Source organism: Narcine bancroftii, chromosome 12 (assembly GCF_036971445.1).
Source record: "Narcine bancroftii isolate sNarBan1 chromosome 12, sNarBan1.hap1, whole genome shotgun sequence".
Taxonomy (NCBI): domain Eukaryota; kingdom Metazoa; phylum Chordata; class Chondrichthyes; order Torpediniformes; family Narcinidae; genus Narcine; species Narcine bancroftii.
The window spans coordinates 68,313,122-68,329,496 of NC_091480.1; the positions used below are offsets into that span (position 1 = coordinate 68,313,122).

Sequence of the window (16,375 nt, forward strand, 5' to 3'; positions counted from 1 at the left end):
AGACCAAAGCAATGGCCTATTTCAGCCACAAATGTGGCACGTCTGGTTAAATCGCCCACTGGCGCTATCAAATAAATTGCAGCCTCTGCCACTTACAGTTGCGTGCACCATCCCGTGGAAGATAGAGGAATATTTAGGTAAAAGCAAGATTAATGAAGGGCTGCCATAATTAATGCACTAAAACTGATGCAGCCCATCACCTCTCTCAAGACTTGATATGTGGGCCACAAAACAAAATAAAACACAAAAGGAAAGAGACATTTTGAATAAGCAGCTAAATCTTTATTTTTATTGGTGTAAAAGTAAACCATTTGCATGCACATATATAGAATGAACAATACACAGTCAGTCAACACAGCTTGCCTTTGGTAATCATCTTTGGCAAGATTGAAGCAACCATAATTTTTTTTTACAAAATGTTTCTATTCCTTTTGATGCTCATCATCATGTAAACCATGCAAGAACAGAGCACAGAACGAGGCCGTTCTGTGCATTGAACTTGTCCTGTCTTTTTACTGAAGCAATCCAAAACTGACCCACTGCTCTTGATTTTCACTCCAGAACTTCCTTTTGGTTCAAGGCTGATCTTTGCAAATGGTGCAAGGATTTCCCCCACCAAAAGGCAAAGAGGCTTTCAGCACTGAGCTCAATGCATTTTAGATACTGGGGTAGAAGGTGGTATCATGTAAATGGATCAAAGTCTATAATCCTTAATAGTAAAGCTTCACTGGATCAACTCCAGCAAACTTGTGGAACCAAATATCCAAGCGCTTGATTGGACATTAGAACTTTGAGGACGAGAAAGCCATTCAGCCCCTGGAGCTTGGTCCACATCTCATGCTGCACTATGCCAATTGCCCCTGATCCCTTTTGCATTCAAGCATCCTTGACCTTCACTGAGAATTATAAATGTCTGAGCAATCAGAACCTGCTGGGTGGAGAGTTCAAAAATTTCACCGTTAAATAATTAAGTTGGAAAAAAATGATCCTACTTCAGTCCTAAAAGGCCTATTCCTGATCGCGAGCATGCAAGCCCAAGGTCTCGACACCCAACAAGCTCCCAGCCGCTACCAGATTAAAAAATTTTTAAATGTTTCCATGACTTCTTCCAAATTCTTGTCATCTCCCCAAGCTGCTGTAATAGAACAATCCCAGGAATTAGTCTGGTGATTCTTTGCTGATCTTTCTTCTCAAACAGGCGCACATTTCTACAAAGAGACCAAAACTGTACCCTCACCTTTGGTTTGTGAACAGAACACTCTCTACTCTCAGCTGAATCTGTTACAGGGCAAAATGACCCCAAATGAAAAGTAGGAATGCAGGGGGGGGGAGAGTTTGACTGCCATGATAACCAAGAGCAGAAGCCTTGCTCTTATATTGTCTTGTTGTGTATTATCCTTTTGCACAATATCTATCACAAGTGGAATAGTTCGAGACAGAAAGACTAAACACCAATTCGAGTGAATATTGTCATGATATAACCATCTAACCTCGTTCTATTAAAATTTGCATCTTCTATTTTTGCAAGTGTTAACCCATTGAGCACACGTGCAAATGCCTCCCTTAAAACAGGGAGGTAGAGGAATGAAAGAAGAAAGGGTGAATCAGGCATGTGAACTTTGTATAGCTATTTCCAGGTTGACACAGAAGGCGCCTGGATTTCTATCCACAAAAAACCCCAAAAAGCACCATGCATGGGTACAACTACACTGATTAACAGCAGAGGAAAAATTGCCATCGCCAACAAACACCTGCTGCACTTCGTCGCCATAACCAGACATTAACGCATTCTCATTTTAAAAAAAGCAACAGTTTAGACAAGCAGCCACAATTAATAACACTGGACCACAAAGATTTTGCTTCCTGAACACTTTTGGGTGTATTTTATGGATTTTGGGCAACTGATCACCTTAAAATTTTCCTATCACGTACTTTTAAAAAAAAAACTTCTTTTTGCGATTTCCTGTCATATTTTAAGTTGACTTCATGCAGACAAAACCATAAAGTGCAATATGCCATTGAAAATTCAGTTTCTGTGTCGTCCCCCCCCCCCCCACCCCTGTGTTAATCTCAGTGCTGTCAGTGACGAACACGGTGAAAGGTTTCACCAGGACATTGTGACCATGGAAAAACAGTATCAGGACAACTGGAGTCCATCAATGCCGTTCGACTATTTGTTGGACACTGACACAAGAGGCATCAGATGCTGAGTACAAGCAGCAAAACATTTTTAGGTCAGTTGAACTGACACAATGTGACAGCATCGTGATGTGATTAAACAGGCTAAATTCAATAAAAGTTAATTTAATGTTTCTCCAACTTCCTACGTGATCCAGCAAATTTGAAATTATCTTTGTGTTCAGCTTGAAGCTGTATCATAATCCCCAATTTTCAGGAAACAAACTTTTTGAAAAATTTTGTCATCCAGTGTAATCATACATGCTCACTAATGAAAACATTGATACAAGAAATTGTACATTTTCATGACATAAAACATTTGTATGCCACACATCTCACATTGCTAGTCAGTTCTACTCAATTATATCAATCTGCTGCTGTTTCCCTTAAGTGAGTAATATTTTGAAATCCCCTCATCATTTCATGATCTGGACGTCAGTTACGTTTGACATGGATTTCTGGAAAATTTTCTGATACAAACATGGAAATGGGCAAATACGAAGTGATTTTTGTCAGTTGGTACCAGGGCCACAGGTATAAAGACCTTCTGATGAACAACAGATTCAGATGGTTATGATGACAGTATGCCCAGTCTCGATAATGGGAGCAGAAGTGGACAGGTTGTGCTTGGTAAAAGGTAAGTGAGACCAGTGTGGTACTGAGCAGCAGCCAAACATGACACAGAAAAAGCAGTCGATTTAAAGAAACACGACTGTGGATACTGAAGTGCAAAAAAAACTGTTTAAGGGTGAAATGTACTCCCAGCAGTCATGGGAGTGGCTGCTCTTCCACCATCTTGTACAGGCCTGAATGACACTGGAATAGGAGCACACCTCAGGTCTCTGCCAATGGACAGCATTAAAAAAAAGACAGATAGCCATTCTCAACAGGGCCCTACAGTTCCCCTTTGTGGGGGGGGAGGGGGCGGCGGGGGTGGGTCACAGCACATTTAAGTAAAAGCCTTGTTTTTCTTTCACCCCATAAAAACAGAAAACCAAAAAAAAAAAATTGTTCTGCTGTCAGAAGGAGAGAAGCAAAAATCTGACTGCTTCGCAGTGAAGGGGGGCCCATAAACTTTGAGCAGAGTCCAAAGGGGGCCATAACCGAAATAAGGTAGAGAATGGTTGAAGTTGAGGACCAAGTTTGCATTGGAAGCAATACACAATTTTAGGTTTCTTTTGCTGTATTGTTCTCTTTCTTGTTAAGCCTGTCACTCTAAAGAAATTGCCCTTTTGCTTGGCTCAAGTTAGGTAAATCTTCAGCTGCCTCTTCCTTACTTGAAGAGTTTCACACGTTTTCTTGCATCAATCATGCTCTGGCTGTGCCCACCACTACATTGTCAAGGCCTTCCTCATCTTATCCAACACAGGCATCTGTCCCTCGGGCTTGTCCCGCAATTCCCAGGGCTCTTTGAATTCTGCAATTGTTTGCAGGAGCTTGAATTTTGGCACACAAATGGTGTTCACTGAAGGACGTCGCAAAGTTGAAGAGAGACCTGGTGCAGCAAGAGAAAGGCTGCACTGCATGCATTTTTTCTCCCTTTTGCTGCTGTGTTGCCTTTTGCCTTTGCTGCACTGCGCCAAAGAGACACGAGTAGTCAAAGAAAATGCAATCCTATCTCATGCACAGATTGTTAGCTGCCGTTATGCTTCTGCGCCACTCTGTCTTTGAGCCAGACTGCTTTGAAAATGGCACTTGATTATTTTTTTCTGAATTGAAACTTCGGCAGTTAATCAGTACTTGCAATCATGAGGAGGGAGGAAGGCTGGGAGCACCTAAAAGGCCCTGCGCTACAAGAGAGGAATAGTCAGGCATTGCAGATCATCCTGGTCCTGACACTGTGGATGATCAAGAATGTCACGTCAGGAATGGCAAGCTTCGTGGTAGTACTGAGCCAGAAGAAAAGCCATTGGCTTTTTACAGCAATCACATGCAGAGCAAAGGCATTTTGAGGATGCATTCCAAACCTCCTGAGGAAATGGGAAACGACAATTATAGAGGCTACATCCATGGGAGAATTACTTTATTCAAGTTCATTGTCAGCTGCCTGCACAAGTGCAAACCAATGAAACAGCGCTCTCCAGACCTCAGAGCAAAACACGCAGACACACATTTAACCGCTAGGGACACCAACAGAAAGGGCACACAGCTGTCATTCTCAGCCAGACCTGGACATTTCCTTCCTCGAGGTCTTTTCATTAATGGCCCCTTCAAATAAATTTTCTGGTTGCACTGGGAAAGGAAGGTACCACCTCAAGATAGTCCATTGAAAATTCACCAAGCATAGGCAAGAGCTAGCCTCACCGTCACAGAGGAGAACACAAAGCAGAACTGGATAAAATGAAGCTTGGGGTGGCATGAGGCACCAGTAATCTCAAAGACTAGCGGTCGTAGATGGCTGCTCGTTAATGGCTTCATTTCTTTGAAAAACTTCTGTTTTATTAAAGAAAAGCCTTTCTCCTTGTGCAGGTTTGCAATAAATGGACCACGTTCCAGGAAAGGGTTGCATTGAAAAAGCCACTTGTGTTGAAAATTTAAAAACAATTAAAGCCTCACCTTAAGATATTGCACCAAAATATTTGAGCGAAAGAAGATATGATTCAAGTGGTGCGAGAATCACCTTTTATTTTCAGAGGTAAATTCATACTCACTAAAAATTTACCCACTTTGGTCCAACTCAATTCACTTGAAGGCCTATGCCTGGGGTACTGACCTCTGCCATCTTGCCTGTCTGGTCCTGCTTCACACCAGAACTGCTAGTGGGCTGTTTGGCCATGGAGGCATCAAGAGTCAAGACTCTTCCAAATCAGTTTTAGACACCAATATAAATTTAGACCCCTATTACCAACAATTGAGCATTGCCTCAATTCCACAGTTGAGAGAGTGTTGACCAAATTAACCAGAAGGGCAGCCAACTTCAGCAAGGCTTTGTCTTCAGGGGGGAAAAAAAAATCACTTTCATCTATTCTAATCAGATGAAGCATTTCCTGCATAATAATTTGGAATGCAACATCCTCAGCCGGTGCTCCACCTGGTGTATATTTAAGAACTAGGTCAACTTGACCAAGCTCCAATCTGTGCTCTGCATCCTCCTAAGTTCCAAGTGGATGCAATGCAAAAAAAAAATCAACTTTTGGAGGATTTCCAGCAGGACTGGCAAACAAATACACCTAGTATTGCATTTTCAAGTCTATGGGGAGATTTGGCTCGAGTTAAAGCCCACATTTAATCCCTGTGTGAAGAATGGAACAGCACTGCAAAAGACTATGCATTTATATCAGGGCAAAATGCCACCCAGAGAAAGAATTGTCACTAATGGGATTAATTTCTTTTGCCACTTATTCTCAATTGATTTGTTGCATTGAAGATTATCAATCCGGCTACAGATCCTGGTGAACATGAACTAAAAGTTGACAGGATGACAAAGTTTCATTTTATCAGAGCCCTAAAGTCAACACAATAACTACAGATCAAACTTTCCCCATGCATTCATTCAAACTTTCTGTAAAGGCTTGGTTCCAAAGTGTAAAATTCTCCATCAATGACCCAATGTGTCAATAGTCCAAAATCAAATGCCCAGTCGTTCAATCTTGGGCAAACAAGTTACCTTCCCCAGAGGACAGGCAGAAGAAGGTTGGAAGACGTTGGATCTGCAAATATTTTCCTTGGGAACACCATTATTCAGTTAAGAGAAACAGACTGTCAAATATTTATTTAGTCATTAATTTAAGATCATTAACTCTTTGTTTATCAAATTCTGTATCATTTGAATTATCCAGATACAATCATAACATTCCGGCGTTTCTTCTCATTATGAGACAGAGAAGTTATAAAGGTCCATTTTAAGGTTAATAAGAGCTTTTCTTTTTGCCAAAATGCAGGTATAGCAGCTCAATTTATTCTGTGAAGATGTGGAGCCCCTCTTCATATTTCCATTCATTGGCCAGTGAGAAATGTTTCAAAATAGGGGAAATCATATTTGAATATTTAGTTTTTTTGTTGATTGGAGGGATACTGGGAAATTGTAGGTTTATGAAATGTATTTAAAAAGTTCTTTGACAAATATTTTTGTTCATTTCTTTTTCAATGGTCTTCTTTTCCCCTCCCCACCCCCACACTTAGAGTCTTCAACTCAAAATCTATGGCTGATTAGATCTAGCTCAAAGACAATAAATCAGTCATAATCAAAAGATTAATCACTGGTGAAGCTTTATGGTCAATGAAATCCCTTTCACCATGGCTGATTTCTTCTTTCTCTCCAATACTTCTCACGCCTTCCCTTATTTTTTTCTTTCTCCCGCATTGTTTTTCAATTTTGTCCTCTCTCCTTAACTTCACCCATTTATTGCAAACTACAATACAAAAATATTTCTTTAACTGGATCCAATTTATTAATAAGCTCTTCATGAATAAAGTGTGATTAATTCAGCTTTTAAGTACCTCAATCTCATTCCATTGTACTGTATTCCCTATTAAAAGGCTTTTGGTGGCATTTTCTTGAGGTAATTCTGGACCCAAGAGGGACAGGGGGATAAGGCAACACCTGCTCGAGTGACGTGGAGAGTACAAGGCACTTGAAGTTACGTAGCCCACCTTGTCATCGTTTTTAAATTTGCGCTGGTCTGTGTTCTGTGCTACGAGTTGGGAGCTCACTGGATCAACCTGGCTTCGCGAGGGACTCCTTTGCATTCAAAAAGTAACAGGACAGCAAAGGCAAAGATACCCCCATGCGGAGTAAGTGCCTCGCTGTCTGCTCCCACTCATTGATCTCCACGTACGGCATTAGAAATCCCTTTGAAAATCCTTCCAAAACTGGTTGAGCCATTTTCTTCCAAATCAGAAAAGAGTGAAAGGTGCAAGCCAACATTGCTTTGAAAGAGGATCAGAGTTTCTTTTCAAAACTGTGCTTTTTGTTTTCAAAAGAAAACAAGAACCCCTCCCACAGGTGTTTGAGCAGACTGCATTAATCTCACAAGGCTGAATACAGTTCAGGTCCCCAATTGCAAAACAAAGCATCAAGTTAATTCTCAAAGAATTTACAGTGCTGAGGAACACAGATGCCTTCAGACATGGGTGTAGGGTGATTTTGATTATCTACTGCCCCGCACCAATCCTTGAGCTTTCAAAGGATCGACTGCAAGTCAGGGTGCAACTTGCCTTTCTGCCTGAAAACCTGGCAAAACACAATCAGCTAGATGCATTCGAGAACTGAATTTCTTAATTAAGGAAGAGCTGCCCTATAAAATGGCATCTACTGCAAACATTTGATGACAATCTTCCTTTAAGGCTAAAACAACCAGTTTCTCATGTTGCGTTACTTTGGTTACCTTCAAAGTCCTGCCACTTCCTGTTGCATTTGGCCACCCAATGTGAGGACTATTCACAGTGTTCACTTTGATTAATGCAAGCCTTCACTTGAGAAAATCCTTCTGAAGAAAAATCTAAAAAGCAACCCTTGTGACAAGGATAGGGTTTGCCCAAAGGAGTCTTCGCTAGATGCCAAGCCGATGTTTGGAGTTGCACATTTATATCTGGAATAGAAACAGTGCCAGTTCCTTTCACAGTAAGTCAGATGTTCCATTACTGTGCAGAGCCATTCCCAAAAATAGGAGTACCATTCACATTGGGGTGAAAGCTGAGAACGTCATTGGAATCTTCAGTCATCTGAAAAAGGAAATTGGATAGAAGTCATAGACACTTATCTACCTGCCCCCTTCCTTGCTCTACTTTCTTTGGAAGGTGACTCAGTGAGGATACCTGGCAGGAAAAAAAATTTGAACACACACACATAGCAGTTAGCGCAACACTTTTACAGCGCCAGCAATTAGGACTGGACCAGGATTCGAATCCCATACCATCTGTAAGGAGTTGGTATGTTCTCCCTGTGTCCGCATGGGTTTTCCCCGGGGGCTCCAGTTCCCTCCAACCATTCAAAACATATCGGGGTTATAGGTTAATGGGGTGTAAATTGGGCGGCACAGACTTGTGGGCCGAAATGGCCTGCTACCATGCTGAATATCTAATAAAAACCTCACTTTATCTCCATGAAGCAAGCTGATGAGGGATGGTCAATTGTTTGGGGAACTGGACTTATAGATTAAGGCCATTTTGTGCTTCCTCTGCTCTTTCTGTTGTTGTATCTGGGACGAATGAAGAGCCTTGCCTGCTATCACTGACCAAAAATATGGTCAGTCATCTGGAAAGCAGACATCACAAAGTGGAATGCTGTATCTTCTGCTTCACTCGCCCCATCTCACAACAAGATCACATGATACAAAAGCAGAAGTCGGACCATTGGCCCATCGAGTCTGTTCCTCCCTTCTAATCATGAGCGGATCCATCCTCCCACTCAGCCCCACTCCTTGGCCTTCTCCCCATGACCCTTGATGCCCTGACTAATCAAATACCTGTCAATCTCTGCCTTAAATACATTCAACGACCTCCCTTCCACAGCCGCCTGTGGCAACAAGTTCCACAGACTCACGACCCTGTGACTGAAGAAATTTCTTCACATCTGTTTTAAATTGACGCCCTTTTATCCTGAAGGTGTGCTCTCTTGTTCTAGACTCCCCGACCATGGGAAACATCCTTGCCACATCTACTCTGTCCAGGCCTTCCAGCGTTCAAACTGTTTCTATGAGGTTCCCCCGTCATCCTTCTGTACTCCCAACGAGTACAGTCCAAGAGCCAACAATCATTCCTCATATGCTAACAATCTCCTTTCCTGACCTTTCGTACCCCAGCACAGCCAATCTGCATGTCCTTCCTATCAGCTTCCTCCTGAAGGGTGGTAAATCTGTGGAATTTGTTGCCATGGGCAGTTGTGGAAGCCGGGTCATTAGGTGTATTTAAGGTAGAGATCGATAAATTCTTGATTAGGCAGAGCATCAAAGGTTATGGGGAGAAGGCTGGGCAGTGGGGCTGAGCGGGGAAATGGATCAGCTCAGGATTAAATGATGGGCCGAATGGCTTATTTCTGCTCCTGTGTCTTCTGGAAAAGTACAATACGATGTCATTTCCCCAAAGGAAATAAAAGTCCTAAACTCAGGACTGCTCAGAGATTGGGTCGATCCAGATTGTTGGATTTTCTGGATTCTCAGGCAGTACTTTTAAAAATTCAAATTTGAGGAGAAATAAAGGAGAGATGAACAGGTAAATTTTGATCATTTATTCGTTAGCAAATACAAAATACTTTATCAAAAATGAGGCGTTTTAAAGAAAAATATAGTCAACATTTGACAAAAATGGAAACTTGTTTCACAACAAAAAAGCGTGCAAAGTTTGAAATGTTTAAAATGAACATTGTAGAAGAAAAATCCAGTGTACAAATGAATTTCTTTGTGATAAGATGACCTGTATTAAGCGTAGTCATCTGTTGCCGCTCTGCATCTGTGGCAGTCACGCACACAGAAGCCCAGTAAGTTTCAAAAATTGGAGAATCCGGATTTCATGGCATCCGGATTTTTGGACTTTTACTGTAATATTTTTCATTTATATAAAGCTTCTAATACAGCGAAGCATTCGAAGAAACTCCCACAGGAGATAGAAGAGAAATGACCAAAAGCTGGGACAAAGCGCACAACTTGAAGGAAGAAAGCAAAGTGGAGAGACAAAGAGGTTGAGGAAGGGAATTCCAGAGCTTGCGGCCTCGGAAGCTTAAGACATGACAGGCGACTGAAATTGGGGGTGAGCAAAGGAGGGGGGAATTCTCACTTCCTAAGGGCAGTGAGAATGCTGCACGACAAAAGGATCTGCTCACCCTAACCATCCAAGACTCTCATATTCATGAAACAATATTTATTTGTATAGATGAAATGCTTGTCTTGCAGATGTATTGTTTGTCTGGTTATGTGACTGGGCTTTGCATCAAGAACCAGAGAACGCTGTTTTGTCGGGTTGTACTTGTACAACTGGATGACAATAAACTTGACTTGAATTGGAAGAGAGCAGAGATCTCAGAGGGTTGTAGGGATGGAGGGGATTTAAAGGATGGCAGAGGTGAAGCCAGGCTGGGAACTGAAGACGATTATGAGTGCTTCAAAGCAAAGATATTGCCTTGGCTGAACAAGACATAGTGCAATTAGCAGAGGTCTTTATTTCCCCCCCAAGATAAAAGTTCAGAGATGGATTTCAGCCAGGACAGTCTTGGAAAATTTTGGTCTCAGGAGAATAAAAGTATCAACAAGGGTTTCAGCAACAAATGAGCAGAGGTAGGGGTGGAGTTTTGTCAGGATCCAGAGGTAGACAGACTTCGCCTCGACAAGCACATACAATCAGAAACTTGTCTGAGGGCTACATAAAATAGCAACAGTTTGGTCAAATTCAGACAACTGCCAGGGAGGGGCGGAGAGCCAGAGCTCGGCAATAGATGACCGTGGAACAATTGCTGTACACTGACAAGCAGTCTGACAGCTTGGTGGAGAGAGGTGGCAGTGAGATAGATTTGGCACTGCCAGCTTACACATGGAAACTGAAGGTTTGTTTTCAGGTGAAGTTGCCGATAGGAAGGAAGGGCTAAAAAGAAAGATCCTCGGGAACACCAGAGATAACAGTGGAGACAGAAAGAGAAGTCTATTTGCAATTCTATTACAAAGGATGGCATGGTCAATCATATTCAAGTTTAAATGTGGGCATACAGCACAGTGACCGGCCCTACTGGGCCGTGTCTCCCAAATATCCTAATTAATCTACGAACCTTCCCCCCCCCCTCCAAACCCAGTACGTCCGGTACGTTTCGGAAGGTGGGAGGAAACTGCAGCCCCCAGAGAAAGCCCACGGGGAGAATGTACAAAACTCCTTACAGTCAGCGCCAAGTTCGAACCCCGGTCGCTGGCACTGTGACAGTGTCACGCTAACCCCTACACTAACCATGCCGGCCTTCATGTCAAAGGCTGAAGCATTTGTGTGCTAACAATCAGATATTCCTGGGGATTATTACAGTGTTATTTGTGGTGGCGTCGGCAAGTGCAACGACAATGGGCGCCTCCTGTTGGAGCTCTGCGCAGAACAGCGGCTTGTCATTACAAACACCCTTTTTCAGCAGAGGGACAGCCTTAAGACCACCTGGATGCATCCCCGATCCAAACACTGGCACCTCCTGGACTACATCCTGGTGCGAGAAAGTGACAAACGAGATGTGCTCCACACCAGGGTCATGCCTAGCGCGGAATGCCACACTGACCACCGGCTGGTTCGCTGCAAGCTCAACCTTCACTTCAAGCCAAAGCCCAGGAACAGTAAAGCCCCCAGAAAGAGGTTCAATGTTGGAAACCTGCAGTCAGACGAAGCGAGAGGAAACTTCCAGGCAAACCTCAAAGCAAAGCTCGACGATGCAACCCGCCTCATGGACCCGTCCCCTGAAACCCTCTGGGATCAGTTGAAGACTACCATACTGCAATCCACTGAAGAGGTACTGGGCTTCTCCTCCAGGAAAAACAAGGACTGGTTCGACGAAAACAGCCAGGAAATCCAGGAGCTGCTGGCAAAGAAGCGAGCTTCCCACCAGGCTCACCTTACAAAGCCGTCCTGACCAGAGAAGAAACAAGCCTTCCGTCGCGCATGCAGCCATCTTCAGCGCAAACTCCGGGAGATCCAAAATGAGTGGTGGACTAGCCTCGCCAAACGAACCCAGCTCAGCGCGGACATTGGCGACTTCAGGGATTTCTACGAGGCTCTAAAGGCTGTGTACGGCCCCTCACCCCAAGTCCAAAGCCCGCTGCGCAGCTCAGACGGCAAAGTCCTCCTCAGCGACAAGATCTCCATCCTCAACCGATGGTCAGAACACTTCCAATCTCTTTTCAGTGCCAACCGCTCAGTCCAAGATTCCGGCCTGCTCCAGCTCCCTCAACAGCCCCTAAGGCTAGAGCTGGATGAGGTCCTCACCCTGGATGAGACATATAAGGCAAACGAACAACTGAAAAGTGGCAAAGCAGCAGGTATGGATGGAATCCCCCCAGAAGTCTGGAAGGCTGGCGGCAAAACTCTGCATGCCAAACTGCATGAATTTTTCAAGCTTTGTTGGGACCAAGGAAAACTGCCTCAGAACCTTCGTGATGCCACCATCATCACCCTGTACAAAAACAAAGGCGAGAAATCAGACTGCTCAAACTACAGGGGAATCACGCTGCTCTCCATTGCAGGCAAAATCTTCGCTAGGATTCTACTAAATAGAATAATGCCTAGTGTCACCGAGAATATTCTCCCAGAATCACAGTGCGGCTTTCGCGCAAACAGAGGAACTACTGACATGGTCTTTGCCCTCAGACAGCTCCAAGAAAAGTGCAGAGAACAAAACAAAGGACTCTACATCACCTTTGTTGACCTCACCAAAGCCTTCGACACCGTGAGCAGGAAAGGGCTTTGGCAAATACTAGAGCGCATCGGATGTCCCCCAAAGTTCCTCAACATGATTATCCAACTGCACGAAAACCAACAAGGTCGGGTCAGATGAGCTCTCTGAACCCTTCTCCATTAACAATGGCGTGAAGCAAGCTGTGTTCTCGCACCAAACCTCTTTTCAATCTTCTTCAGCATAATGCTGAACCAAGCCATGAAAGACCCCAACAATGAAGACGCTGTTTACATCCGGTACCGCACGGATGGCAGTCTCTCCAATCTGAGGCGCCTGCAAGCTCACACCAAGACACAAGAGAAACTTGTCCGTGAACTACTCTTTGCAGACGATGCCACTTTAGTTGCCCATTCAGAGCCAGCTCTTCAGCGCTTGACGTCCTGCTTTGCGGAAACTGCCAAAATGTTTGGCCTGGAAGTCAGCCTGAAGAAAACTGAGGTCCTCCATCAGCCAGCTCCCCACCATGACTACCAGCCCCCCCACATCTCCATCGGGCACACAAAACTCAAAACGGTCAACCAGTTTACCTATCTCGGCTGCACCATTTCATCAGATGCAAGGATCGACAATGAGATAGACAACAGACTCGCCAAGGCAAATAGCGCCTTTGGAAGACTACACAAAAGAGTCTGGAAAAACAACCAACTGAAAAACCTCACAAAGATAAGCGTATACAGAGCCGTTGTCATACCCACACTCCTGTTCGGCTCTGAATCATGGGTCCTCTACCGGCATCACCTACGGCTCCTAGAACGCTTCCACCAGCGTTGTCTCCGCTCCATCCTCAACATCCATTGGAGCGCTTTCACCCCTAACGTCGAAGTACTCGAGATGGCAGAGGTCGACAGCATCGAGTCCACGCTGCTGAAGATCCAACTGCGCTGGGTGGGTCACGTCTCCAGAATGGAGGACCATCGCCTTCCCAAGATCGTGTTATATGGCGAGCTCTCCACTGGCCACCGTGACAGAGGTGCACCAAAGAAAAGGTACAAGGACTGCCTAAAGAAATCTCTTGGTGCCTGCCACATTGACCACCGCCAGTGGGCTGATATCGCCTCAAACCGTGCATCTTGGCGCCTCACAGTTCGGCGGGCAGCAACCTCCTTTGAAGAAGACCGCAGAGCCCACTTCACTGACAAAAGGCAAAGGAGGAAAAACCCAACACCCAACCCCAACCAACGAATTTTCCCCTGCAGCCGCTGCAACCGTGTCTGCCTGTCCCGCATCGGACTTGTCAGCCACAAACGAGCCTGCAGCTGACGTGGACTTTTACCCCCTCCATAAATCTTCGTCCGCGAAGCCTAGCCAAAGTAAAGTATTTGTGGTGGCTGGCTGTGTGCAAATTGACTGTTGTGTTTCCTGCATTACATCAGTGACTACACTTAATAGCCTTCTGTTGCTTTAGGCATTTTGAAAATGAAAGGTGCCATAAAAATGCAAGTCTTTCTCTTCAGACCTGCAGTCCTGTTGGTAAAACACCTGATTGTGCTTCATTTTGGTTGCAACGTTCCTTCCAATTAAAATCAGGAACCGGCTAGGATTCTGCAGCAAGCAAATAGTCGTCGAAATATTGGACAAGTCTTCACAAGCACTGAGATCTGAAGGTTGGGGATTCCCCTCTCTCAGGCCCACAAGGAAAAACACAAGGAGCTCAACACGACGAACTGTAAGGACTCATTATTGGCTTAGCACATATCTCAGAAATGTCTCAAAGCTCTTCACTTGCAATTGGTTGCCATGAAATTCAGTGCTTTCATTAGGTAAACAGACTCAACAGCCACTTTGCTCAGAGTAAAAGCACGCAAGCAGCACAAGGTCAACGGACAGCGTATTGGCTTTTGGCAACTTGGAGCTTTCTCCAGAATAAGTGGAGTGGCCTGAAAATGGGCTGGAGAGTCATCGAAGGCTTGGGGCTCAAGTTTCCTTGACTAGAACTCAAACCCACAAGCATCTGGTGTGTGAGGAATGAGAGTGGATCCAGCTGAGCTGTAGCAGAAACTCATTCTTAAAAAAAAAGTGGTCTTCCCTCTCCTGCCACATCTCTTGAATTCCTGCACATCTGCCGTGGCCCCCACCACCCGGAGACCCATCAAGGGCATGATTCCTCTTGTCCCCATCTACCAGCCTCTGCATTAAACATGTTATCCTCCGCAATTTCCACCACCTACAACGTGATCCCACCACCAGACAGATCTTCTCCTCTCCTCTCCAGTGACTGCTCCAAGACTCCCTCATCCCCTGCCTACGAATCGCCCCCTCAGTTCTTACCTTGTAACTGCAGGAAAGGTTATACTGCCACCCTCATCACCATTCAGGCCCCAAACAGTCCTTCCAAGTGAAGCAACACTTCACTTGTGAATCTGCAGGGATCATCTACTGCATCCCATTGTGGCCTTCTCTAGATTGGAGGTACTGGACGCAGACTGGGAGATCGCTTGTTGAGCACCTTCACTCCAACCACTGCACAATAGGGACCTCCCGGTGGCCAACTACTTTAATTCCACACACAATTCCCATGCCGACTGTTTATCCACAGCCTCACGTACTGCCAAACTGAGGGCACCTGTAAATCGGAGGAACAACTAATATTTCGTCTGGGCATTCTCCAACCAGATGACATTAACGTCGACTCCTCCAGTTTCTGCTAAACTCCACCCTTCTCCCTCCCCCACCCCGAGTCTTTTTCTTTCCCCATCTGTCTCCTTTCCTCCAGTTGCCTACCTTCTCCCCTTCACTGAGAGCTATCCTCTGCCCCCATCACTTGTCAGCTTTTTCTCTTCTACACTCTCACCAATATCCTCTTACCTGTTGGCCTGTTCTCCCTTCCTCCCTCCAACCTTTTTATTCAGTCACCTGCTTGCTTTTTGCTTATACCTTGACAAAGGGCTCAGAACCGAACCATTGGTCACCCCCCTCCCCCCATGGATGCTGTGTAACCTGCTGAGTTTCTCAAGCACTTTTGTGAATTCCACTACAATTCCAGCATCTTTCCTGTTTATGACAGGGAGAATATACAGGTACAAACTCCTTACAGACAGCAGATGATTAGAATTCAGGTCACTGGCACTGTAACAGCATTGCACTATTGGTTCCTCCTTATCTGGTCCACTAGTCACATGCTCAAAGAGCTCCATCCGATGACTCAGACACAATTTTCCTTTTGTAAATCCACGTCAACGCCAACCGGTGCATCCACTATCTCTAAAGCTTTTCAGGCATTACAATCTTCTAGTGACAGTGCCCAACAAGCCAAATTAAAATCATCCAGTTCAACTACTCATTGTGCAAAATGTCGTCTTTGTTGGAAAATAATTTTGTGGGAGTAAAATTACATTTTTTTTTTTAAAAAAGAGCCAAGAATCTGCAGGGGTCGTCTACTACATCCGGTGTGGTCTCCTCTACATTGGAGAGACTGGGGGCAGACTGGGAGAGCACTTCGCTCAGCACCTTCACTCTGTCCGGATCAGTGACGGGGGTCTCCCAGAGGCCAACCACTTCAATTCTGTGCCCCACTCCCATACTGACAAGTCTGTCCATGGCCTCATGTACTGCCAAACCAAGGTCAACCATAAATTGGAGGAGCAACACCTAACATTCTGTCTGAGGGCACTCTCCAACTGGATGGCATTAACATCGTCTTCTCTGGTTTCTGCTAACCTATTCTCTGCTCTCCCTCCCTTGTCTACTTTCCCTCAGCTCTCCACCCCTTCCCTCTTCATTCAGAGAGCCATCGCCCCTCTTCCCGTTTGCTGCTGTGCCCTCCCTCCCTTATTCACCGGTTACCTCCTGCCTGTGGGGCTGTACTCCACCCCCTGCCCCTCCCCAGGCTCCTGCCTACATTTTGCC

The 16,375-nt window shown here is 44.9% G+C and overlaps 1 protein-coding gene across 2 annotated transcripts in view; it reads right to left on the reverse strand.

Moving 5' to 3' along the window:
* Positions 1–260: 260 nt before the first annotated feature.
* LOC138747453 (aryl hydrocarbon receptor-like) overlaps positions 261–16,375 on the reverse strand; it is a 91,997-nt gene continuing 75,882 nt past the window's right edge. Inside the window, exon 11 of one of the 2 annotated variants that reach the window (XM_069906689.1) lies at positions 261–7,842. In XM_069906689.1, coding sequence (XP_069762790.1) covers positions 7,759–7,842 — 84 coding nt within the window. In that variant the 3' untranslated portion in view covers positions 261–7,758. The remainder of the gene's footprint in view (positions 7,843–16,375) is intronic. The other variant, XR_011347505.1, reaches the window with a different exon arrangement.